This window comes from Malaclemys terrapin, chromosome 1 (assembly GCF_027887155.1).
Source record: "Malaclemys terrapin pileata isolate rMalTer1 chromosome 1, rMalTer1.hap1, whole genome shotgun sequence".
NCBI classification, from domain to species: domain Eukaryota; kingdom Metazoa; phylum Chordata; order Testudines; family Emydidae; genus Malaclemys; species Malaclemys terrapin.
This window is the reverse complement of record NC_071505.1, coordinates 230,595,333-230,622,567: the sequence shown is the minus strand read 5'-3', so window position 1 is coordinate 230,622,567 and position 27,235 is coordinate 230,595,333. Positions and strand designations below refer to the sequence as shown.

The 27,235-nt window shown below is 43.4% G+C and overlaps 1 protein-coding gene across 5 annotated transcripts in view; it reads left to right on the top strand.

Annotated features, from left to right (window-relative positions):
- Positions 1-21,767, top strand: part of LOC128825931 (regucalcin-like) — a 37,043-nt gene extending 15,276 nt beyond the window's left edge. The window contains exons 2-9 of one of the 5 annotated variants that reach the window (XM_054008840.1): positions 127-230; positions 1,092-1,142; positions 10,431-10,596; positions 12,401-12,583; positions 13,740-13,955; positions 15,660-15,791; positions 18,950-19,104; positions 21,079-21,767. In XM_054008840.1, coding sequence (XP_053864815.1) covers positions 10,434-10,596; positions 12,401-12,583; positions 13,740-13,955; positions 15,660-15,791; positions 18,950-19,104; positions 21,079-21,129 — 900 coding nt within the window. In that variant the 5' untranslated portion in view covers positions 127-230; positions 1,092-1,142; positions 10,431-10,433 and the 3' untranslated portion in view covers positions 21,130-21,767. Of the gene's footprint in view, positions 1-126; positions 454-1,091; positions 1,143-5,784; positions 5,873-7,348; positions 7,393-10,430; positions 10,597-12,400; positions 12,584-13,739; positions 13,956-15,659; positions 15,792-18,949; positions 19,105-21,078 lie in introns of those variants that run through there. The other 4 variants (XM_054008830.1, XM_054008849.1, XM_054008857.1 and 1 more) reach the window with 4 other exon arrangements.
- Positions 21,768-27,235: the final 5,468 nt, after the last annotated feature.

Below are 27,235 nucleotides of genomic sequence, written 5' to 3'. Positions count from 1 at the left end.
CCCCCTGATGTTTCCTACCCTGCTGCCATTCATCCAGTTTAGTGGAATTTCTTCACTTTTGTTTTAATGCATGTGTTTGTTTATGTTGCTATGTCCTGAACAGAGACTTACTTGCATTGATTTCAGGTAGGGTTGGGCAAGAACTCAACAACAGGAAAAGCCATATCAGGAGGAGCAGCTGCTGTGCCCTGAAGGTTTTTTTTACTCATGATCTAAATCTATAGTCACGGGTGAGTGTATTTATTTCCAACCGACCTGGGAAAATCAAAATATTCCTTTACCTGAGAAATAGTTTCTATTGAAATAAGCAATAAAGTAATTACTGCCTTGGGATCCAAAATCTTCCTGATCCAAGTTTCATTCAAGAGGGATTCTTCAAACGAGAAGGAAGTTACATGAAGATAACCCTTCAGTTGACTTTTAGAGAACATTGCCAAGTAGGATACCACAGAGGTCAGTAGTGGCATTTATGCCTGTTTATTAACAGTATAAATTCAAACAAGTTTGTTGTTGATCCTGAAAGTGGGGAGAATGGCAAATACAAAGGAGTCAAACTGCAAAATGCAGGTTACATCCAAAGGGAGGAGATTCAAGTGGGTGTAAAGTTGGATACCTAGAGGGAAGAAGTGGGGCAGTTAAGAGAAAAGGAGAGAGCTAGAGAGAGAATTAGTAAATATTTGTAATGCCATATTGACAAACTCTCTGGTGTGTGTAATATGTAAATAAAATGTGTGTGTGTGTGTGTGTGTGTGTGTGTGTGTGTGTGTGTGTGTGTGTATTTATAATAGTATATGACTCTCATGCCAAGAAGTCACAATGCCTTAGTATATGAATTCAGTGTCTTCACTATCACATTCAGTTTAGGAAAACTAGAAGTAAAAGAACCCAACAGCAATTGCATAAGGATTTGGAGGGTAAGATATCAGGAGAGAAAAAAGGATCTGTATGTGTGTGTAATGTTGGTGTTGGGGGCGGGGGGAAATACTATCAGGGAACAGGGAACCCACAGGTAGTGTTGCAGAGGGATATAATCATGATCTATGAATACCATTAGGTTGACAATTTCAATAGAGAATTTTTCTATTTCACAGAACAATAGGACAAGAAGCAAATTAACTGAAGATAAAGACGGAAAAGTTGAGGTAAACTTTTACTCTGTGTGTGTGCGCGTGCACACACACGTGCTAATTGTGGGTTAATCATGTTTTTATAGATATGGTCCTGTTTTGGTGGGGATGGGGGATGCAGAGGTGCACTACTCTGGGAGAATTTCTGAGATTTAATGGGTAAAACATGCATCTCACTGCATGCTGGGTTACCTTTGCTGGCCAGTGCATATGACTGGCAAGCCTGGGCCCTGCTTGGGGTGTCTTGCACCTCAAGGGGCACAGGGCAGAAGCACTTCATGTGCTTTGTGGAGCACAGGGACAGCAATTGTGCTTGGCTGTTGGGCAGGGTGAAGATGAGTTTTTCACAGCCTCCTTCCCCCATGTTTGCACGTTCACAGAGCATTTACATCTAGCTCTATGTGACTTGTAATTTTTCATTGTGATGCTGTTTTCATAGCTGCCTCCCAGCTGGGATGACTGACTGACTATACTGCATACAGATTGCTCTGTGAGAAAACAGTGCGTTCATTTCTGTTGTTATGATTATTACTTCACTTCTTTGCATTGCTTCATTTCATGTTGGCACTATGGTATTAAGCTTTATGGCCATATAATCTTGGCATCAGAAAAGTAGTGCTGGTTGGGAAATGTGTTTTCTTGATGAAAATTTCTTGATGAAAATGGATTTTTTGAGGCTTTTATTTAAAATATGACAATTTTTCAGTTTTTGACCAAGAAAAATGAACAAATTCTTTTGGTTTTCATTTTTTTGATGAAAACAGAATTTTTTCCCCCCAAAATTTCCATTTAGTCAAAAAGGGATTTTTTAAAATAGTAAAAACTTTGGTGAAAATTTTTCAGTCAGCTTGCTGTAAGAAAGAAAGGCCGGTAGGCTCCATGCTGTGAAATTGAGCCTGGCACAAACGCTCGTGAAACACACAAACACAAAAATTCTGCAGCACACCTGTTTGGGCCTGATGACAAAACAGTGTGCCATGGCACACAGGTTGGGAAACACTGATTTACCTTATGTCATTAGGGGAGGTGGTGGTGTTTGACGGGTTCAGTCACAGAGATCCCGTTGGGACTGTCACCTGATGTGCTGAAATTATCTCTGAGCCCGTTTTCCCTGCCAGCTTGGGACTTCCAGAACCCTGTCTTGTTGAGCCAGACACGCTAGCCTGCTGCAACACAGACTTAACTGCAGACTTAACTGAAAACAGTTCAGCAAGTTACCTGCCTCCAACAATCAGACACCCAGTTTTACTCTGTATAAAGCTTATACAGGGTAAATTCATAAATTGTTCACCCTCTATATCACCGATAGAGAGTTATGCACAGCTGTTTGCTCCCCCAGGTATTAATCACTTACTCTGGGTTTATTAATAAACAAAAGTGATTTTATTAAGTATAAAAAGTAGGATTTAAGTGGTTTCAAGTAATAACAGACAGAACAAAGTAAATCACCAAGCAAAATGTAAAGCAAAAACATGCAAGTCTAAGCCGAATACATTAAGAAACTGATTACAGGTAATATCTCACCCGCTGAGATGTTCCAATTAGCTTCTTTCACAGACTAGACTCCTTCCTAGTCTGGGCCCAATCTTTTCCCCTGGTACAATCTTTGTTAGATCCAGCAGACATCTCAGGTGGTAAGCAGGAGTTTTCTCATGATTGGCAGCCCCCTTTGCCGTGGTCCACCCCCTTTTATAGTTTTAGCACAAGGTGGGAATATTTTGTCTGTCCCTATCCCCACCCTGCCTCATCAGTGGAAAAGTACAAGGATTAAGATGGATTCCAGTATCATGTGATATGGTCACATGTCGCTGTTAGACTCCTAGGCTTGGTCTACACTAAACCCCCAAATCGAACTAAGGTACGCAACTTCAGCTACGTGAATAACGTAGCTGAAGTCGACGTACCTTAGTTCGAACTTACCGTGGTCCAGACCCGGCAGGCAGGCTCCCCCGTCGACTCCGCGTACTCCTCGCGGCGAGCAGGATTACCGGAGTCGACGGGGAGCACTTCTGAGTTCGATTTATCGCGTCCAGATTAGACGCGATAAATCGAACCCAGAAGTTCGATTGCCTGCCGCCGAACCAGCGCGTAAGTATAGACAAGCCCCTAGTCTCCATTCTTCCTGGGCTGGCCCACACATACACAAGAAAGTTTGCAGGTAAATAAACCATTTACAACCAATTGTCCTAGTCAGTGGAGCCATCAGGATTCTAAACCATCATTAATGGCCCACACTTTGCATAATTACAATAGGACCTCAGAGTTATACTTCGTATTTCTAGTTTCAGATACAAGAATGATACATGCATACAAATAGGAGGAATATATTCAGTAGGTTATAACCTTTGTTATGATACCTTACAAGAGATCTTTTGCATAAAGCATATTCCAGTTACATCATATTCACACTCATAAGCATATTTCCATAAAACATATGGAACATATATAACATTCACAGTGTTATGCTGACAGACAAACTCCTTCTGTTGACATATGCTACACAAGGGGGTCTGCCAGTATAGCTGTGCTGGCTAAGTGTTTATAGTGTAGACATGGCTTTTTAACCACCATTTTAAAGAACCCAGTATCTTAAGCACAAAACTATCCTTCCTTGAGATCTCACGTGACATTGTACTACAAAATCCCTTTTCCCCTCATTTTTTCCCTCTAGTCATTTGTCTCTAAATTTAAAAAGTCTGGGCCAGTCATTGGGGAACGTGAATGGTGAAATATCTGGATTTTCCTCCTCTGTTCCCAATGACAACTCAGAGAAAAATGTTGAGCAAGACATTTCTACCTCTCAGGTTGTCCTGCTGCTGCTGCTGGCAATATGAAACAGACCATTTTCAGGGCCTTGTTTCATGCCTCATCATGCATGTGACTGCTGACTGCACAGAAAATGTAAATAGCTAACTGCTATGTATAGATAACATCAACTATTACACATTTTTAATCTCTGAATTGCTGACAGTTTTACTGGGTCAGCATAGGAAAGAAGACACCAACCCAGTCCTTGAGTTCATCTGCCGGAGCTGTGTTCTTTAATTAGTCCTTATTAGATGAATAGTATCACATTTCCTCTTTGTGCCCCATAGCTTGGTTTGACTATTCTGCCTTTTTGTTTGTGTTAAAATTGCAGTGTTATTTAAATTGTGTGTGTTCCCAAAGTTACTTAATTATCTTTCACAGACTATGGTTCAATTGGACAGAAACTTAAAGTGTCAGCTGTTGCCTTGTTCAAGATTTCAATCTGAAGTTGAAATTGAGAGTGTGTGTGTGTGAGAAAGAGAGATGGAAAAAGCACACTTAGAAGCCAGTGGTTAATAGTAGATTCTTTGGATATATCTAATACCTACTGAAGCCACAAATTTTGCTTCAACAATGATTTTTAAAGACACACAATATTTAAAATTCAGAAATACTATTTTAAGAGAACTCTTGGAAAGAGATTTTTAATTATACAGTTTCTTTTTTACATCAGAATGGATGTTTTGATATCATTTGGCTTTTAGTTCCTAATCAGATATACTTCTTGCCTCCTCAAAGCAATGGTAAGTTCAAGATGTTTCAATATGCAAAGGATTTTGATGATACATGTTGGCCACGTCTGGTCTGAAAGTGGCTGAGGCATGATGTCAAGAGACCAAAATGTCCATATAATTATGTATAATGCCTTCATAAAAAGTGAACCAGATGTTGTTATTTTCATGAAAGTATGTTAGGGTTCACTGGTTTCTCTTTGGAATGTTAACTTTCCTGATCATTCACCTCAGGCGTGATCCATATGAGGGATTTAGTAAATAATGTCTGTGGCATGCTGTACAAAACACAGAGGAAGACATAAAGGGGGAGACTTTCAAAAACACAAATGACTTTCTATGATCATTAGGCACCTAATTGCTGTTTGTGCTTTTGAGAATCTCCCCCATAATTCCTGCCCATAGATCTTACAAACTAAGACTAGGCATGTTAAATGTGAAACCCTTTGGAAAATTAGATGTGTGGAGACCTCTAGGTCTATACAGCCTACTGCAGCAAACCTCCCAGATGCGGTTGACAGATTGGGCTTCTGCTAGTGCTCTAAAAATACCTCTGTAGACAGCGCTTTGAAGTTGTGGCTTTAACTGGAGCTTGGGATCTGAAGCCCACCCTTCTCCATAGGCTTCAGAACCCAAGTACAGCCTGCACCAGAACATCTACACAACTATTTTTAGTGTGGTAGCATGAGCCCGAGTCTGTTGACCCAGGCTGGCAGATTTGCTTCCAGGGGCTGTGTAGATGAACCCAACCAGACTACCACAGCACAGGTAGCAGAGCTGGGGATGTCACTACTGGGAGGCAAGGGAGTTCAGGAAGGTTTTGTCAGCTGGAGCAAAAAGTCAGTTTGTTTGTCACAGTGGGATGGGAGCACTGAGTCTCCACCTTTTATTATGAAGGGAGAGGATCATAGTAGGCCAATGGGTGGGGGAGATTGGAAATACCTGCTAGAAGAATGTAGTGTATAGGAATTGGGAAGTATCCTTTTAGTTTGTGAGACCTTTAGTGGCATTCACTGTCTTCTGTTTCAGAAGTCGCTGGAACCCTGCAGAACAGTTTCCCTGACACTTCTCACCCTATTTTCAGTTGCTTACAACTTTGCCAACTTCAACCATTCAGGCTGAAATTTTCCATACTGAATGTTTGCTTCAGGTGGAACTTCGTTGAAAATTTTCTGTCAAAACGGTTCAGCCATTTCTTAGAATGAGGTTAGGGAAAAATAAGTTGTGTCCATATTAAAAAATGTTGGTGATCTTTTTTAAACTAGCTTTAGCTGTTGGAACAGTGGTGGGTTTTGTGTCCAGGATGCTATCCCTGTGAGAAAACACTCCAGTGTGACCAAGTTTATAAGCCTTGGAAAAATCTTGGTGTGGGTGATGGAAACTGGGATTGGCTGGGCAAGGAGACTGGGACTGGGAGAGAGTGGAGACTGGGAATAGGAGTCAGGAGTTAGAGGAGGCTGGGACTGGTTCAGCAGGGAGAATGGAATTGCAGCCCAGGAGGGAGGAAAATCTGGGATTGGTTAGGCCAAGAGACAGGAACAAGGGCCAGGGAAAGGGGAGCTGGGGTCAAAGAGCCTGGGAGAGTTTGAGTGGGGAGACTGATATTGGATGAGCAGCCCAGGGTGAGAGACTAGGACTGGGAGCTAGTGTGGGAGGAGAGACATGGGATGAAGAGCCAGGAGGGGGGAACTGAAGTGGCTGGGCAAAGAGACTGGGAACAAAGAGTTGGGAGTGTGGGTGGCGGGTATAAGAGGCTACGCCTCCCCAAACAGGATGCGGTGCATCTCCCTTTGGAGGTGTGCCAGTCTGCTGCTTTTGGATCACTGCCACCGAAAGAGTGCCTGAGCCAGGGCCCTTCCCGTGCTAAGCCCTGAGGCCCTGCTCCCACTCATCCTCTTCCCCGTGGCCCTGCCTGTGTGGTGCCTCTTCCCTCCCCTGCGCCGCCTCTTCCACTGAGGACCCCCTGCCAGCTGCTTGCACCTCCGAGGAGTGAGCGGTGGGTGGGGGGAGGCCTCGGGAGAGGGGGTGGAGAGGCGCGAGTGGAGTGCGTGGGTGAGCCTCTGGGGTGAGGGCTAAGCAGGAGTGGGGCCTGGGGTGGAGCATGGGTGGGGATTCAGGGGGAGGAGGCTGAATGGGGCAGGCCACTGTTCGGGAACTGGTGCCCCATCCCCCCACTTCTAGGGAGCTTCCAGTGCTCACGCACAGCCTCTTCAAATGCAGGAGTCACTCACTGCCGATGGTTGGTGGTGAGAGAATGAGAGTGTGGGGCAAACTGGGACTTGGACAGTGAGCCCAGAGGGAGACTAGGACTGGCTGGGAAAGGAGACCAGGAATGGGATGAGAAAGAAAACTGAGGAGTGGAAGTTGGGACTGGATAGGCAGAAGAATGAGACTGAGACAAGGATCCTGGAATGGGAAAGAGACATGAGAGGGACTGGTTGGAGGGGACAGGGCAGAAGGGATCAATTTTGGGTGGGAATAGACAAAAGAGACCCTTAGACAGTACTCCCCTCCAGAGCTTGTAATGGAACCCAAGGTCCCTGAGGGCCCCCATTCCTCTGCTGTCAGCAAATATCTGTGAAAACACTGGCAAAGTGTCCCATTCCCCTCTACTGCAGGTCCACATAGAGGATGACAACCTACAACTACTTTCGCTTAACCTGTTAGCTGAAGTGGCAGAGGTCTGGGCAGTGGATCTAAAGGTTCAAACCTGGCTGATGAATTATGTGGGTGTTAGTATTAGAGCTGGTCACATTTTTTTTGATGAAACATTTTTTCATTGGGTTTTGCTGATTGGTCACAATCGAAATGTTCTGTGGGACCATGTTGATTTTGATGAAATTACACTGGAAACTGAGCAGGCTTCTGACAGAAGAATCCTGCCTGGTTTCCTGCCAGCTCTCCCCCCTGACACGGCAGCCTGCCTGGCAAACTGCTGGAGCACCCCGGCTTTCAAGTTCCCAGTGCCTCATCAGGCCATCAGGTGGGCTGAAGGGGAGCTGAGAGCCTGGAAGTCCTGAGAGCCCTAGCTCCCAGGCTCGAGAATTCTTGGCAACACAGGCCTCCAGGATCCGCAGCTCCAGGACAGTCTGCCAAGTGGGCTCTCTCAGAGTTGAGGCTCTTGTGGCTTACAAACTGCCCCAGAGTCCAGGCTCCCAGTAGAGCTGGGAGGAGAACAGTAATTCCATTTTCACAGAGAATGTCAAACTTTTCTGAATTGGAACAAGACCAAGTTTCAAAATCCACTGCAAAACATTCTCCACCCAGCTCTAGTCACTATGATTCCACACAATGGAGCTTCATTTTTTAATGTGTGCTTTTTTAAAAAGCTAGGAAATTACAAACACAAAATATGTTACAAGAACCTTATTCAGGTCGCAAAGTCAAGCACTGCATGTCACTCTGAAGCCTGGAATGTCTGTTGTGTCAGTGTGAAGTGATAGAAACAGCTACAAGCATACTTGAGAGTTCTTTTTGTTCAGAATATCACCAGGTTCAGTCATCACTGGGTTTCACAGTCTGTTACTGTCCAATTTTAAAATTTTCATACTTTTCAGCTTTACAAATTGCACCTGTGCAACATCAAGGCATGTATCTGTGCCATGCCAAAAGCCTAGACCACTGTGGGATCAGAGGTTACTCAGCCAATCACCATCCTTACTCTGTAGCTAATTTGCATGCAACAATTTAATTGGTTGTATGAGGGAGACTACAAAATGGCGGATTACTTGGCCCCACTGCCATAGTTCTTCCAAACCACACAACCAGCACACACAATAACCCCAAACACACACAGCCTCTCACTGCAGCACACACCCCTTATTCACCACCTACACAGATAAACAGAAATCTCCCAGCACAACTCCCTCTAGAAACGAATCAATACAATCAGCATACATAATAATGCCAAACACACACAGCCCCTCACCACAATACACTCATTTGCCACCCACACAATCTCCCAGCACAACCAACCACCCCAGACACAAATCAACACAATCACCCAGACAGCAACACAGCCAGCATACACAATAATCCCAAACACACACAGCGCCTCACCTCACTATAAACCCCTCATTTGTCACCCATGGAAATCCACACAACTCTCTCTGCCCAACACAAGCCCCCCACAACAACACAACCAGCATACACAATAACTCCAAACACACAGAACCCCTCACGGTAGTGCACAACCCTCATTGGCCACCTGCACAAATCAAAACAAATCTCCCAGCACAACCTTCCTAGTCCCAAATCAACACAACTACCCACACATCCAGTACACACAATAACCCCAAACATCACTCTGAAGCCTAGATGTCTGTTGTGTCAGTGTGAAGCAAGGGAAACAGCTATAAGCATGGTTGAGAGCTCTTCTTGTTCAGAATATCACCAGGTTGAATCATCGCCAGGGGCAGCTCTAGCTTTTTTGCCGCCCCAAGCATGGCAGGCAGGCTGCCTTCGGCGGCTTGCCTGTGGGAGGTCCGCTGGTCCCGCGGCTTCGGCGTACCTGCCGCCGAATTGCCGCCGAATCCGCGGGATCGGCGGACCTCCCGCAGGCAAGCCGCCGAAGGCTGCCTGACTGCCGCCCTCACAGGGACCAGCAGGGCGCCTCCCGCGGCTTGCCACCCCAGGCACGCGCTTGGAGCGCTGGTGCCTGGAGCCGTCGCTGATCATCGCTGGGTTTCACAGTCAGCTACCATCCCTCTTTTAAGTTCTTAGCCATTTTTGGCTTTTTTACCACATGACTTTACATATTACACCTATGTAGTAGCACAGGCTTTCAGCTACTGGTGGATAGATGGAGCTACTATAAGGTGGGTGCATATATAAAATCCCTCTCATTAATATACACACACACACACACACACACACACACACACACACACACACATATATATATATATTAATGAGAGGGGATCTTATGTTCTTGAAATACTATTTTTACCTATTACCTTTTAAACACCGCTCCCCCGACTCCTACACTACAATTACATCCCCGGTATGAATTAACACTTGGCAACATTACAAAAATATTAAACCCATGTCCTAGAATTTGGGGGAAGGAGGGATTACTCCGGGGAAACATCAGAAAATACATGTAGAAAAATGAATGTTAATGATAAAGTTTGTATGCAGTGTAGCTGTAGTTATGTTGGTCCCAGGATAGTAGAGAGACAAGGTGGGTGAGGTAACATATTTTACTGGACCAACTTCTGTTGGTGAGAGAGACAAGCTTTCGAGCTCTGTGTAAGGTCAAAAACTTGTCTCTTTCTCCAACAGATGTTGGTCCAGTAAAAGATATTGCCTCACCCACCTAGTTTAACTATAAAGTTTAGTTCTTTTTCATGTTTGGCTTCCCCCGCCCCTTTTTTTGTTTATTCCCTATTTTCCCTTTCTCTTTCCAGAAGCCTGCTTAGCAAATACGAGGCTTGAAAATATCACCTTGAGTTTTTATCAAGTTTTAGTGTAAGGTAATTTGTCCAGTTTTATAAATCTGGGATCCTCACACTGTAAGTCTCAATATTCGAGTCCTAGATTGTGAGGTGCTAAGATCAGATAATAATGGGACCCATATAAGTACCAGAGACTAGATGTACTGGATTCCCCAAATATTCACTAATCCTATGTGGCATCCATGGGACCATATAGTTCCCTAATTCCTGCTCTAAATATGATGTTTCTATAAAAATTCAATACAATAAGCCTTCTTTTGTTAAAATGAATTTTTCATGTGGTTCATCTTTTGCTCTCCTCCTTTCAGGCCATGTGTTCTATTAAGATTGAGTCTGTTGTGAAGGAGAAGAACAGGATGGGAGAGTGCCCAGTATGGGAAGAAAGGGAAAATGCACTTGTATATGTGGATATTAATTCACAGAAAGTTTGCCGCTGGAACTCAGTCACCAACGAAGTGCACAGTGTGTCTGTGGGTAAGACAGTGCCACGCTAAGTCTTAAAACTTGCTTGCTACTTTGTTTCTGTTCTTTTAGGTTGTTTTTTCCCCTGTGTTATAGTTGATCTATCTCTGCTGATAGTCATTTGTATGCAGTGGAGCTGTAGCCACATCAGTCCCAGGTTAGTAGTTTGTCAGTTAGTTAGTAGTGTCATGCTACCTAGTATGGTACACAGCTAAGAACGCCAATCTCAGGTCAGACTGCCATAAAACAGGGCATGTTCCCCAAACTGGCAGTATAGTCTATCATAAGGTTTCACAAATGTGTACTTCCAAACTGCTATACTAGTTGTTATGTAGCCACAGACAGTCCCATTCAGGCCCTCTCGCCCCTCATACACCATCCAGACAAACCAGAGTTCTGTGATAAATGATTATTAAAATCAGAATCACATCTATTAGATTTTTCTCATTCCAAGGAACCAGACACATACCCCAGGTCAAAATATACTTCAGATCTTACCCCCAAACCATGCTGGTAGCCAATCCTTTAGTTACTAAAAACTAAAGGTATATATATATAAAAAGGAAGAGCATTATTAAGAGGTTATAATGAATCATATCCATTACAGTTGATTTCAGAGTTTGTAGATCAGGATAATAGCAGTGATGTTAAATCTGCCAGTTTGTAATGAATCTCTGTTTCATCTCAAATATTGGGGTCCTCAGTCCATTGTTCAAAGCTCTTCTTTGTTAGAAATCATAATTCAGAGATGTGGCGCAGGAAAGAAGCAAGGCGATGATGTCACACTCTCCCATTGATAACCTCCTTCCCCCTCCAACCCATGGGTATGGAAAGTTCCTGTCTCAAACATGGAGTCAGGGATCACATGTTCTATGTGCCCTTGCTGAGTCATGAGGCATCCATTGTCTACATGCTCTCGGAGGCATCCTCAGGAGAGGCCCACTGGAAGAGCTGATTCTTTTTAATGGCCCATCAACCATGGCTGGTCTTGATGTAAATCTGTCCTGTGGGTGTTACCTAGGAACACAACATGTTCAAGATACAAACACACAGCAAAGATCCATAATTTCATACACGATGATAATAAATATAAACAGGATAACTTTGTTCAACAAATCACAACCTTTCCAATGATACCTTACAAGGCATGCTTTGCATAAGATTTATCGCAATTGTGCAACAGTGATGCTACATCAGTGGTGATATCTTACTGTACATATGGTGATCTTTCTTCCTATACAGAGTCACAAGTAGTTTATAGTATTTCATGCCATCCTTTTACTTTCTATTGAGACCAGTGAACTGCATTCCTACAATCAATTGTTTAGTAAGAGGTGGCCCAAGTCAACAAGACAGAGAATTTATAGTTATCAAGGTGGCGGTTCGAAATGCATGGATCACTGTGTCTAAGTCCAAAGTCAACACGAAAGGGCACAGTTTTCCCAGAAGTGGTAGATGAAATGGATTTTTTTCTTGGCTCTGGGTGCTTGAGTGTTTAGAAGTAGTGAGGAGCCTAGGAGAACACTAAGACTACAAGCTATGTTAATGATCTGAATGGAAGGTAATGTTATAGATGTGGCACGTTCTTCAGAGTGCCTCACTTCTCCTACTCACATTATCTCAGTCTTTCCTGGATTCAGCTTCAACCAGTTTTTCTCCATCCAGTTACTGATCTCAGCTATGCCATTAGAGAGCTAAGAAATGGCACTGCACATCTAGTGAGATGGTGATGTCAAACTGGATATAGAGCCTATGATATAACATGATCTGACACTCACTGAATTTCTCCCGTTCCCCCTCTCTCTCTTGTTTGCAGATGCTCGCGTTGGCTCGGTGGCCCTTCGAAAGTGCGGGGGTTATGTCATTGCCTTGGGAACCAGATTTGCCTTTTTAAACTGGGAAATGGAGTCAGTAACCACTATTGCAGAACTTGAACAGGATAAACCAAACAACAGGTTCAATGATGGGAAAGTGGATCCAAAGGGGAGATTTTTTGCTGGTATGTTTCTGGCAGGATTTTCACTCTCAATGAAGTAGGCCTATTTCTAATGTGTATTGTACTTTTATTCTCTGGGAACTTGATTCTTCAGCTGAGCTTAACTCAGCAATAGGTGAAGTGTGTGAGAATTGGTACTTCTATTAATGCAGAAGCATGGACTCAGAAAGTGGTGTTTGGATGCCTCTGATTGTGAGACAGGTCAGGAGGAGGGACTCACAGTCTAAAGTGAGGCTGTCCTGGATGTTGCAGGGGCAGACAGGATTTCACGCATTCACCCCCCCTGCCCCCACACTCAGATTTACTTTATAGATTCAAATTAAAGGCCTGATTCTACAAACACTTGCTACCAAACACAGCAGTTACTACTGGGAGCAGATCCACAGAGTTGTGACAGTAATTTCTATGCTTGGCAGTGGTTCCAGAAACAGGTCCAAATGTGTTATGTCAACTATAGTCTGTCAGTTTATTATTCAATATTTACCAACAATAGTTATTCTAATTTCAGACTGGAGTTTACTATATTAAGGGTTGATGGTGGTGTTAACTTTATTCTTATTTCCTAGTCTTGCAGCAGCCTAAAGTTAGAAAAATGAAAGAGAAATATTATTTTTCTATATATGCTGTTCATATCTGTATGTGATGAGTGGACAATCCCAACTTAAAAGTTGGCTCAAATATTGTAAAACAAGCTTTTATAAAATTTAAGACCAATAGAAGGATTTCCACAAATTAAAAACAAAACTTAAATATTCCCCATGGGCATTAAAAACTCAATTATTACAGCAACTTGAAAGTGACTGTAAAAAAAAAAAAAAATCCACAGCACACCACCACCAAAACCTCAAGCAAACAGTGAAACTGGCTTCACTTTCATTTTTCCAGTAGAGACATGCAAAAAGTAAACAAGTGAAACAGCTTTAATGGTGACATGTAAATTGGATTTATAAAAATCTTTCACTTCTGTTGTTCTAAGTCTTTATTAATAACCTAGGTAACAATACGTTTACAGTATAGGCATTTTAAGTTCAGAGTCCCTTTAAGTAATAAAAGTATATACCCCAAGGAGAACATGAGGAGGTCATTATTGTAGTTACCAGGGTGTAAAGATTCTCCAGGCTGCTGTACTTTCCAATGATTGATCCCATTATCCTTTTAGGTACCATGGCTGAGGAGACAGAACCTGGTGTGCGAGCGAGATGCCAAGGTGCCCTCTACACGCTCTTTCCTGATTATTCTGTAGTGAAGCAGTTAGACCAGGTGGACATCTCTAATGGATTGGATTGGTCACTGGATCACAGAACCTTCTTTCATATTGATAGTCTGGCGTATGCTGTCCATGCTTTTGACTATGATGTGCACACGGGAAAAATCGGTATAGATGCTTTTCTTAAATCAGTTTTTAAATCAATGTAGTTTGATTTCCTTCAGCAAGAGCTGGGTATGTAATTGTCAGTGAAGTAGATGACAAATTATAAATTTTTCTGTTCAGAAATTGTCAATAGAAAAAGAAATTCACAATCTATGACACAAAATTATTTGGTGAACATTTCTTGGATTCTAGCTTGTTCATGAACAGTTCATTGTGAGAATTCAGAATCTGTTTTGATTGGACAGCTAGGTCAAGTTAAGAGCTGATGTTAAGAGTTGCACAAAGGAAGCTGTTTGCAGTGCACAATCACAATGAATTGTATCGATCCTACAAAACCCATAAACAATGCTACATATTCTTGAGTGCCATCTACTGGTACACTTTCTATTAACTCTCATAAAAGATCATACCATATGTTTCTCTTCCCTGATTACAGAAGCATATTTTTAAAATCAGGTTTCCAGTAGGAATGCTCACAAGTATAAATTTACAGTTCTCCACAAATGTTCTGTAGCATTCATGTAAAATCCATGGCTTGGGCAAATATTCCTTGCTTACTACAGTCTTTGCAGAAAGGAGACTGGAGTGTGAGTACAACTGACCCAAATTCATTTAAAAACTTGAACAAATGTTCAATGAAACTTTTTTTTGGCCCATCTCACATAGCAGCAATTCAACTGAGACTAATTATTGTCATGTCAATTGTGATTCAAATGACTGAATTGGTTCCCTTTGTACACTAGTCTGTGCAGACTTTATGCATGTATAAATGAAGTATTTAGAAGTGGAATACAACTAGGTAGATTTCCTCTGCCTATTTTTATAAATTTCTGGTGAGAAGATTTTTTCATGACACCTATCTTTCCAAAATATGAAAGCACTGTGAGTCTGAATCTCCTTTCATCCTGGTTTTATACCGGCAAATGTCCATTATGGCTGCAAACTAGGGTCCTGATCTTACATTATAATCCAAACAGGTGTACTGCTGCACCTGGGAAGAGCCCCAATTACTTCACTGGGTCAATGGGACTCCATGTGGGCATAGCAGTCTGCACAGAACACCACACTGGATTGTGGTTTAAGCATGTAAATCTCTGTGTCTAGTTTGACCACCATGTCCTTGGTGTCCAAAGCCCAATTAAATAATGAGTTTATAGCTGGTCAACAAGAAGCCAGTCTCTCTTCGTATTAAAGTGGCTTCTTGGTCTTTGTCTGGGAGAGATTATGTATTAACTACATTTAAATTAAGTAGTTCTGTGGTTTGCATATGAAAAAAAACACACAGGCAGAGATCAGTGGTGAGTACCTAAAGTAAAGTCATTGTGCTTGTGATAGTCATAAACTGGCCTAGGGCTCATACATTGAGCAATATGGATAGAACAAATTCTTCAACAGCAAAGATCTGTACTTCATGCTTGGTAAAAGCACAGGCATCTGAATTCAGTATAGCCTCAGACAACAGTTCTAATGGCTGTTTATTTTTATCAGACTAACTGTGCCCCATCAGCCATCTCTAGGCACATGTGCAAATCAAATTTTGATGTCTGCCTTCATCACAAAAATGAGTTGATTTGTTTGCAAGAGCATTTAGGAGACTGTGGAAGATGTTAAATGAATTTGTTAAATTAGCATATGGTACAGTGAAGCTATCACAGTGGTATAGCTAACCTATCACATTCAGTGTTGACTTCATAATTCCTTCCACAGCCTGCTGTAAAGTTTTGTACCAATTAGAAAAGGAGGAACAAATGCCTGATGGAATGTGTATTGACGCAGAAGGGAAACTTTGGGTGGCCTGTATTGATGGAGGGAGAGTGATCCGTATAGATCCTGAGACAGGTAAGCCCTCACAAAGGTGAGCTGGAATTCTGTAGTAAATAACCCAATTTCAGGATGGGAATCACTTGTGCCACATGCATTGCTTGAGGCAGGCTCCCTCTGTTCTATTGGGGTTGGCTTATTTTGTATTAAGTGTTCTGTTTGTGGCCTATTCTGATAACAGATCACTTCCCCTGGGGAGTAGGCACAAGAAAATGGCAACAACCATAAACTCATAATCAACCTGTCAACATCCACAAATCTAACTCATTATCCTCCGTCGAATCCCTCCTTAAAATTCTCCTTTGCCATAATACCTACAAAAAAAATTGGCAACAGTTAGACTGCTGAAGTGCTGAGTCCATAGCCTATCATGCTGACCAATAGTGTCTCATTGTTTCCTTGTACTCCCCGCTCTGTTTGTCTCCATCTGTTGTCTCTTGTCTTATACTACATGCAGTTCTGGTTACCTCATCTCAAAAAAGATATATTTGAATTAGAAGAGGTACAGAGAAGGGCAAAAAAAATTATTAGGGGTATGGAACCGCTTCCATTGGAGGAGACATTAAAAAGACTGGGACCTTTCAGCTTGGAAAAGAGAAGACTGAGAGGGGATAGGAGAGAGGTCTATAAAATCATTAATGGTTTGGAGAAAGTGAATATGGAAGTGTTATTTATCCCTTCATATAGCACAAGAACAGGAGTCACCTGATGAAATTAATAGACATCAGGTTTAAAACAAACAAAAGAAAGTATTTCTTCACACAACGCACATCAACCTGTGGAACTCATTGCCAGGGGATGTTGTGAAGGCCAAAAGTATAACTAGGTTCAAAAAGAATTAGATATGTTCTTGGAGGATAGACCCATCAGTGGCTATTAATCCAGATGGTCAGGGATATAACCCCACGCTAAGGGGGCCCCTAAACCTGACTGCCAGAAGATGGGATGACAGGCCCTGTTCTGTTCATTCCCTCTGAAGCATCTGGCACTGGCCACTGTCAGAAGACAGGATAGTAGGCTAGATGGACAATTGATCCGAACCAGTGCGGCCATTCTTAAGTTCTTATATTGATGTAAGCTTTTTGTGGGAGGGATTGTTCTGTGTTTGTACAGCACCTAGTACAATGGGGTCCTGGTCCATGGTTGGGGCGTCTAGATGCTATGACAATACAAATAATGAATAGTAAGAATGCATAATAACAAGTAAAATGTGGAATCATTCAATGGTAGTCCTTCCAGCCCAAGTTCAGTCGTGCCATGGATACAATGCTGTATTTTCAGTTTGCAAACAATGAATGTTGGGTGTGATTGCAGAAGAAGATGGGGAACTGGATAAAGGCCATGAATTAGCAAAGCTCTCATGTATGTGCTTCAAGTTAAGTATGTACTTAAGTACCTTGTTGAATTAGGACCAAAGCAATTGGAGTTTGTAAAATTTTGCTTTAAATGAGAAATTTTGGAAATGGAACCTTCATTATCTGAATAATGGCACAAAGGTTTTGTGATGGCGTCCAAAAACCATGACAAAATGCTGAAATCATGAAGCAGGTTGAAAAGGTAAAAATGAAGCTTGGCTCCATGAAAGACAAGTTTAGAATTGAGAAGCTGAGGTTGGTGGGATATTCTGAAGAGTTTGGAATGCTTGGTGTTGCTGCACCCAAGAGGTTTGAAGAGATCATCTGCATGAACTGAAGTTTGGGATGAATGCTTCCTTTCTGTCACGCACAATTACTGTTTGTTACTCTGGCACAATCCACCACTCTCCTGTCTCCTCACATTCCAAGTCCCTCCTAAAAACTCACAGGAAGGGAATAAAATCAAACCTTAAATAAAAAAGTCTAAGTTACACTTTTTCCAGGCCTGAACAATCCTGTCTTCCTTCTGCTTATTAGATGGAAAACTGTTGAAGGTACTAGGGGGACTGTAGCCATCTTGGAAATCACTGGACTTTAGGAATCTAAATACCTTTGTGGATCTGGGCCCTTGTGCATTGTCAAGAGCTAAGAACACTGCCAGCACTTAATAAATAATAGTACACATCTACCCCAATATAACACGGTCCTCCGGAGCCAAAAAATCTTACCGCGCTATAGGTGAGACTGCGTTATATCGAACTTGTTTTGGCCCCCCTGCTCCTTGTCCCCTGACAGCCCCCTCCAGAGACCCCCGTCCCTAATCACCCCCAGGACCCCACCCCCTTACCCAACCCCTCTGCTCCCCTGGCCCCTATCCACACCCCCTGCCCCCTGATAGGCACTCAGCGGCGGGAAGCGGAGCAGCCCGGCCCCAGCCCGCTCCACTCCGCCAGCTCCCAGCTGCGGCGCTCCACTTCCTGCCACTGGTGAGTACCAGGGGGCATCCTTTCCCCATCCTCCCCGCACTCACCGGCAGCGGGAAGCAGAGTGCCCCGGCTGGAAGCTGGAGTGCTGCTTTACAGTGTTGTATGCGAACCCGTGTTATATTGGGGTAGAGGTACTATCACTGCTAATTGGACACTGAGGCTTTAACTATGAGTTAAACATCTTGGGATCAAGCCCTCAGCTGGTGTAAATTGGCACAGCTCCATTGACTTCTGGGAGCTATATTGATTTACACCAGCTGAGAATTCTGATTCCATATGTGTTTGATTACTTGCCATATAACTCTGTTTCTCTATGGGCATGTCTACACAGGGATAAAAACCCCATAGCTGGTCCAGGGCAGCTGAATTTGACCCAAAGTATCTAGGGTTGGGTACTCTATGGTACAGTCCCTTATGTTTGCTTTTTAAACTTGCAATTGATTTAAGAGTCTCTTCAGTGCTGAAACACCTTCATGACATGCAGTTTCAAGACTAGTGCTTCAGTCAACACATGGCCTGCCTGTTTCTGATCTCACTGCCTCACACACCGTAGTATTGCCTGCACGTGAAAAAGGAAATGGAGCAGTGTGGAGACAGAAGACAGAAGCTTTGCTAAAAGTAAAATGTAAGAGATGGTGCCTTCAAATCAATTGAGCACATTTCCCCATAGACTGTCCTTACGGAAACTGCTTCTTTCTGATGGGGAAACACTATATTCATATTGTAAAAGGCTCAGTCTGACAATCACAGTACTGGCTGTCCAGTTGGTTAACAACAAATTACATGTTACATTTTCCCCAGAAAGTTTAAAGTAAGTAAATATATTTTCCTCCAGGAAAAAGAATCCAGACTGTGAAGCTGCCTGCTTCAAGGATCACCTCCTGCTGCTTTGGTGGAAAAGATTATTCAGAAATGTATGTGACTTCTGCCTATGATGGGCTAGACAAGGCAGCTTTGGCAAAGGAACCTCGGGCAGGGGAGATTTTCAAGGTGATTGGATTTTGTTTCTTTCAGTAAAAAGATTTAAACATTCTAGGTTGGTTAGTGCTGGTTCAAATCTGGCACCTCTGCCCCCAGATTTAAATGCAGCTGTGATCCTCATGGTTCTGGACTTTCATGTCCTTTATAGTTTTGTTCAACCTTTTGGCCCTTACTTCTTTTTATATGTTGTATCAGTTTTGCAAACATCACTCTTTTTTTCTATTGTACTGTCATAAATTATGTATGTTCTCTCATTTTGAATAGTCCCAGGGTAGCTACATTTTTATAAGACAACTAAAACTTTTTTATTAAAACCCAATGACAGCAGGGCAAAAACATATTAAGAAATGTTTGTTTACTCCCTTACAAGTGAGTGACATGTTTCAGCTAATTAATTATTACATTTCTAGCTATAGCTAGTGAATTCAAAACTACTCTCTCTTTGTTGGTCATTTTGTTTCACCTTCGGGTGTATTGAAAAAATATTTGCTGGGAGAATAGAACACAATTCACAGATTGCAGTCAGAGTCAACACTTAGACCTTGCCAATGCTTGCAGTGGCATGTAGGTTACATGTAGCTACGTGCCACAGTAAAAGGTAGGCTGCATCCAAATTCACTGAGATGTATAGCTACACATGGCAGTGAAAGGCTCTGAAAGGCAGCAGGGAAAGCCTTCTCCTGCTAGGGCCAGCCTAAGGGAAAATGGCACCCTGGGTGAACTTGTATTTTGGTGCCCCAGCCCCCGCTCCCTCCCCGTCCATTCCTCCATTGCCCCTGGCCCACGCTGCCTCCCCCGGCTCCTGACCCATCCCCTCTGGCCCCTGCTGCCTCCTTGTGCTCCCCATCCATCCCCTCTGGCCCCTGCTGCCTCCCTGGGCTCCCCACCATGCACCCTCATTACTCCTGGCTCCTGCTGCTTCCCCAGGCTCCCGCTCATCGTCTCCAGACTCCACTGCCTCCCCCACCATTGCCCAGAGCTCCCTTCCCCGGGCTCGCACCCCAGACTCTTCTCCTGCCCTGTTCCATGCCTCTTGATCACTGTGCCTCCCCCCCCCCCCAATCACAGCACGCTGGACAGTCACCAATGTCACCCACCCATAAGGTCAGCCTTGTCTTCCGCTGTCAGAGCCTTTCACTGTGGAGAGGAAAGTCTTTGGCTGTGGGACACTACACTGCTAACAATAGCAGTGTAGATGGGGAGGCACAGCTTGGGTGTGTAGAGAGCTGTGTAGGATATTTACCCTACTATTCAGGCGTGTCTGTACTGTGCTCACCTAAGCAGTGCCTCACCATCTACACTGCTATGTATACCCATGCTAGGTGGGGACGCAGTGTCTGTACTTTATGCATCACCACAACGACAATAGCATGAAATGAAAGGGTAGTTACTGTGCTACAGTGGGTAAAATACAAGTACATCATCAGTCTAGAGACACTTTGGAAGGATAGTCCAGTGGTTAGGACATGAGTCTGGGATACCAGAAACCCAGATTCAATTCCCTGCCCTACCACAACCTTCCTGTGTGATTTGGAGCAAGTCACTTAGCCTCTCTGTGCCTCAGTTCTCCAACTGTAAAACTGAGATGGTACTTTTCTACCTCACAGGGGTGTTGTGAGAATAATTACAGTAAAAAGACTGTGAGGCACTCAGACCCTATGGTAATGGGGGCTATATAAACCCTAACACAGATAGTTTGTAGAACAGGAGAATTACTGAGTTGTGTTCTATGATCTGGAATCAACTTTAGGGTTTTGTACTGCTGCCAATCACTATTAGCAATTGTAAAGTCCCTCCTGAACTTAATGTAGTCACATGGCTCTTCTCCCTTTTCAGATTATAGTGAGCTCTACTTGGGGGTAGAGTTTTTTAGGGATGTGGGCAGGTTAATAAATTATAATGTGTGTTCTGATTGCGTGAGATATGAATGCTTCCAAAGCAATCAATTAGAGATTGACCTTTTTTCTTTTTCTTTTTAAACAGATAACGGGCCTGGGTGTGAAAGGAATCCCACAATATTCATATGTTGCTTAAATATTAACTGTTTATAGCAAACAAAATAAATGTACGGCCCATGCAGGAGCAGTTTTGAACAGGAACCGTTCACTGAATTGCAAAACTATCTATCTGAATATTTTTCTATACACCTTTTGGAGCTTAGAACTAATTTTTTCTTCTCCATGTTTGGTTCTACAGCATGGTACCAGAGTGGAATTTTAGCAGAAGCAGATAAATAAGGTAACCCTAGAAGTGAAAACAGATTTTCAGAATGCGTAGGCTTGTAAAATTTCTTATGATCTTGCATAAGCCTTCTTTATTATTTACTCCAGCATTCCTAGTTTAAAAAAAAAAATTCTTAAGGCCAGTTCTGCCATGGCCTACTTATGTAGTTCTGAAGGCAGAATTTGATTTATGTTTTCATGTTACAAAGATGTAATTGTAATGAGATATGCTCCGATTTACATTACTTTTTCAAGTGTGCTGACTTGAACCTGACGGTTTTTCTGCTTTTGGATTTCCCATAAGGGTCTATTTTTGGCAGTCCTACTTCTCCATTTTTAGTTATTTATTTTGCCCCACTGAACCTTTTGTCCTTTCACTGTCTTTATTTCTGTCTTGTCTTTTTAGTTGAGGCCAAATTCTGTGAAGTTGAAAATAAACTGTGATCATGTTACAAAGTGTTTTGAAAAAGTTCTTTTGAAACAAAAATGATCCTGGGAACACTGTATGAATGTGAACACACAGTCAGCATACACTCAGGCCTTGAGATATAGGCTTAACCTATTACATTGCTGTCTGATGCTCTATATAATCTCTCTGGTAGAGAGAGAGGGAAGGAGGATAGAATCATAGAATATCAGGGTTGGAAGGGACCTCAGGAGGTCGTCTAGTCCAAACCCCGCTGAAAGCAGGACCAATCCCCAACTAAATCATCCCAGCCAGGGCTTTGTCAAGCCAGGCCTTATAAATCTCTAAGGAAGGAGATTCCACCACCTCCCTAGGTAACCCATTCCGGTGCTTCACCACCGTCCTAGTGAAATAGTGTTTCCTAATATCCAACCTAGATCTCCCCCACTGCAACTTGAGACCATTACTCCTTGTTCTGTCATCTGCCGCCACTGAGAACAGCCGACCTCCATCTTCTTTGGAATCCCCCTGCAGGTAGTTGAAAGCAGCTATCAAATCCCCCCCTCATTCTTCTCTTCTGGAGACTAAATAATCCCAGTTCCCTCAGCCTCTCCTCATAAGTCATGTGCTTCAGCCCCCTAATAATTTTTGTTGTCCTCTGCTGGACTGTTTCCAATTTTTCCACATCCATGGATGGTGACAGACAGACAGACACACACACACACACACACTCTTCTTTGCTTTTGCTATACCTTCTTTCCCTCCCTTCACTCCTGTTGCAGATGTGGCACCTCTTTTCCTCCACTGCTTAGTATCTGTTCCTTCATCCCCCATATTCCATTTTCTTTCTTTCTTTCTTTCTTTCTCTTGTGCCATATTCTCTTCCTCCCTCCTTCTCTCTCTCCATTCCACTAATTTTGCTCTTTTACAATTCCTCTGTCTCTTTAAAGGATCCTCATCACATTGTATATCGAGTTTGAAGTTCTTGTCCTTGTTTACAAGGCTCTATATCTCTGCCCAGGTCTCTCACTGCACTACCCCAGCCTCTTCACTCTCTTAAAGTTGACTGATTTCTCCCTGTTTCTCCCACACAAACATCACTGTGCCTTATTCCATTCTACCACCTACGCCTGGAATGCTCTCCCAGAATCTGACATCATTAAAATCCCTCCTAAAATCTTGCCCCTGCCACAAGGCATAAGGAAAAAGGAGGAGAGAAGAATAATTGTCTGTACGAAGTCTGCTTCAGGTACCTGAGTCATGGCATAATCTTATTTATTTAATGCTGTCCGACTGGCTCCTAGCCCACTGTTGTTTGTTCTCACCCTCACTTGTTATGTTACGTCTTAACTGTAGGTTGTAAGATCCTTGAGACAAGAACTTTGTTTAATTAAATGTCACTGTGAGGAATCTATTATGTAACTGGGCACCATACAAAGAATAAATAACAATTCCCTCAGTCCGGCCCTCAGACTGCTACTCATCACAGAAAGGAAGGTGGGGGACTTGGAAACTCAGCACCAGGAGTCTTGGGAGTGGGGCTGGGAACAGAGAAGGGTCTCTTCCATATTGAAAATCCATATCAATACATTTTGGGTCAGATTTTTTTCTCTTTTTCCCCTGGATGAGAGGGACTTCTGGATTCTTCACTCTATCCCCAGTGGTGGCTGTCAAGAGCCAGGGATGATCGACTGAGCAGTGGATTTCTCTTTCCATGCAGGCAAAGGCTCAGCCCTCAGCCTGCCTGGAGTGAGCAAGGCATGCGTGCAGGAGCAGAATGCCTCTTCTTTCTTGCATGTGCTTCCATTGATGGGCTTGCAAAGGGAGGGAATGGGGAACTAGTGCACATTCAATCAGACACCTGAAGAAAATCAGTCCGCCCACCAGCCTAGCTGCCTGGTGTCCCGACCTGGGCTTGGATGAATTACAAACACTTGATTGTGCTATTGTATCACTTTTCCATTCCCAAATGTGCATCAAAATGTCACGTTATAATAATTCATTATACATGGCACAGATATTGAAGTGATGTTTAAAGTATGATGTAAAAATAAAGCGCTCTCTATCGCTATAAAGTTGACTGTCTTTTTGTCATGAGCTATTTCAAGGCCCTCTCATGCATATCAAAGCACCATGGTACAATAATCTATACTCACTCATTAATACAAAGCCATTACTGGATGACACCATTTCTTGTTCTCAGCAGGTCTTACTCATTGTGAAAGAATGTTGATTGTTTCCCCAGGCACTGCAATGGTGTAGCATTAGCCGAGGGCTCCCAGGATTCCATAAATTGTGAATTGCAGCCCAGGAGTGTCAGGCTGGTGAAATGCACCTAGGAAAATGTTGGCGGCTGGAATACTGTAACACAAATGATAGCAATCCAGGGGATTCTCTTGGCCCTTCCTGACCTCAGATGGCTTTTTATATGCTCCATCCAAGAGAAGACCCTATCCCTCTCTCCCACAGTTACACAACAGTCAACTCTCCTAGATGCAGGGACTAGTCATACCGTCATGGTACAGGAAATACAATGCCATAAAAAAAAAAAAAAAAAAAAAAGACAAGTTAAGTAAAGACCAGCTGTGCCTGCTAGTCATAATTTTTTATATGTACTAATAATTTTGGACCAGATTGTCCCCATTGGGCTCTGGCCCACAGTAGGGGGCAGTGTAGAGCTATGGTCTCAGGGGAAGCGCCAGCTGCTATTTGAAGAGGTATCTGGCACACAAGGAAAACTTGCCACTACACCACCCCTTAAGGGCAGCAGCAAGCGCTTGCCTCTACTACTAATTGGTCTGATCGCTGGTACAGGGGATGTTGGGACATAGACCATCATTCTGCCCAAGGATATAGCTGTTTGCACCCTCCCCAGTTTGTGTATCTATGCAAGGGCCAGCATATGTCAAAAATACTTTATGTAACCGCAGTTGAGAAATAAAATCTTCAGCCCCTTCATAACGTTTGGTCAGCAAGGTGGTTGGTGTTCTGTCCAGCAATAATTCCAGTGTTAAGAAATCTGCTGGGAATACTAATGAAGCTAAAGTGTCAAATGCCTTGTGGCATAGGGCATATGCCAAGATGCAATAAAGTGCATTGAAAATTATGCAAGGCTTCCTACTTACCTAGTTTGAAAAAGACTGCTAGGGCAGGGCATTCAGAGGCCAGTCAGTGTCTGTCATCCTCAATTTAAAACAAAAATTGGTGTGATGTTTAGTAAAATGGTCATGATAGGATTGACTTAGTTACACAGAGTATTATGGGGTGGGTTTCTTGTTTTGTAACATAGTTTCCTCCCCAACTCTGTTGTGATCCAGTTGAATCAAGCAGTGGGGGTGGGATCCACAAAGGTACTTAGGCTCCCCGGCAATACAGAAAACTCCTGCTGAACATTGTAACTCACTCAGCACCCATGTTCTCAGTGTAAAAGTTCCCTCAGCACCTATGTTTCTGCCTCTGGGCATGCATAGTTCCACCTCATTCTAGGGCCAGTGTCCTGATGCCTTTCTCCTGCCTAAGCCTAAGCACAATTCATGAATCAGGGAAAGATAGGCATTTGTCCACCTAAGTTGCATGTGGGACCCAATCTGGCAGGCACACCAGGTCCTATTCAAAATCTGGCCCATTTTGTAAATTTAATCACAGAATCATAGAAGATTAGGGTTGGAAGAGACCTCAGGAGGTCATCTAGTCCAACCCCCTGCTCAAAGCAGGACCAACCCCAACTAAATCATCCCAACCAGGGCTTTGTCAAGCCGGGCCTTAAAAATCTCTAAGGATGGAGATTCCACCACCTCCCTAGGTAACCCATTCCAGTGCTTCACCACCCTCCTAGTGAAATAGTTTTTTCTATTATCCAACCTAGACCTCCCCCATTGCAACTTGAGCCCATTGCTCCTTGTTCTATCATCTGCCACCACTGAGAACAGCTTAGCTCCATCCTCCTTGGAACCCCCGTTCGGGTAGTTGAAGACTGCTATCAAATCCCCCCTCACTCTTCTCTTCTGCAGACTAAATAACCCCAGTTCCCTCAGCCTCTCCTCGTAAGTCATGTGCCCCAGCCCCCTAATAATTTTCGTTGCCCTCCACTGAACTCTCTCCTATTTGTCCACATCCTTTCTGTAGTGGGGGGCCCAAAACTGGATGCAACACTCCAGATGTGGTCTCACCAGTGCTGAATAGAGGGGAATAATCACTTCCCTTGATCTGTTGCCAATGCTCCTACTAATGCAGCCCAATATGCCGTTAGCTTTCTTGGCAACAAGGGCACACTGCTGACTCATATCCAGCTTTTCATCCACTGTAATGGCCAGGTTTTTTTCTGCAGAACTGCTGCTTAGCCAGTCGGTCCCCAGCCTGTAGCGGTGTATGGGATTCTTCCGTTCTAAGTACAGGACTCTGCACTTGTCCTTGTTGAACCTCATCAGATTTCTTTTGGCCCAATCCTCCAATTTGTCTAGGTCACTCTGGACCCTATCCCTACCTTCCAGCGTATCTACCTCTCCCCCCAGCTTAGTGTTATCCATGAACTTGCTAAGAGTGCAATCCATCCCATCATCCAGATCATTAATGAAGATGTTGAACAAAATCAGCCCTACGATTGACCCCTGAGGCACTCCACTTGATATTGGCTGCCAACTAGACTTTGCGCAGTTGATCACTACCTGTTGAACCCAACGATCTAGCCAACTTTCTATCCACCTTACTGTCCATTCATCCAATCCATACTTCTTTAACTTGCTGGCAAGAATACTGTGGGAGACCGTATCAATCCTTGTGATTAGCGCACTCACCTGGGGTGTGTGAGACCCAGGTTTATTTCCCCCTCTCTGCTTGACACATAGTTAAGTGCTCTTACCTCTGAGATATGGGATATTCTGATGTGGGGCTTTCTCAGTCTGTCCTGTTGAAGCCCTTCTCCTGTGGATAAATACTTAAATAGTTTTAGGCCAAAAAGAGTGAGCGAGTATAGGAATGACTCTGTAGCCTGGTGATTATAGCACCCACCTAGGAAGTAGGAGCAGGGGGACTGTCTCCTGGGTCTCTTATCACTCTTTCATTAGTTATCCATAGTGGAACAGCTTCAACAGGACAGATTGAGGGAGCCCCACATCAGAATTGTGCAGTGGTTAGAATACTCTCCTGAGACATGGGAGACCCCTGTTCAAATCCTTTACCCCCATGGCAGAGGGTGGAACTGAACTCAGGTCAGCGCTCTGACAGCTAAGCTAAAAGTTATAAGATGGGCACCAGCAATCACTACCACTAGCCATCTTGTATGGAGTGAGGCAGGCGCCTAACTCATTCCCATAAGAAACTACTTAGGTGCCTAAGCCTCCTGACTCTAGGACAGGGGTTCACATTCATGGATCGCTAAGCAAGGATAGCAGCCCGGTCATGACCCTGCAGCCTGGATTTAGGTGCCTATCTCTGTGAGAGGGGTGAGGCTTAGGACACACCCCTTTTGTCAGCATCTCCCATTGGCTAGTTTAGGCAGCTCCCTGTCTAATGT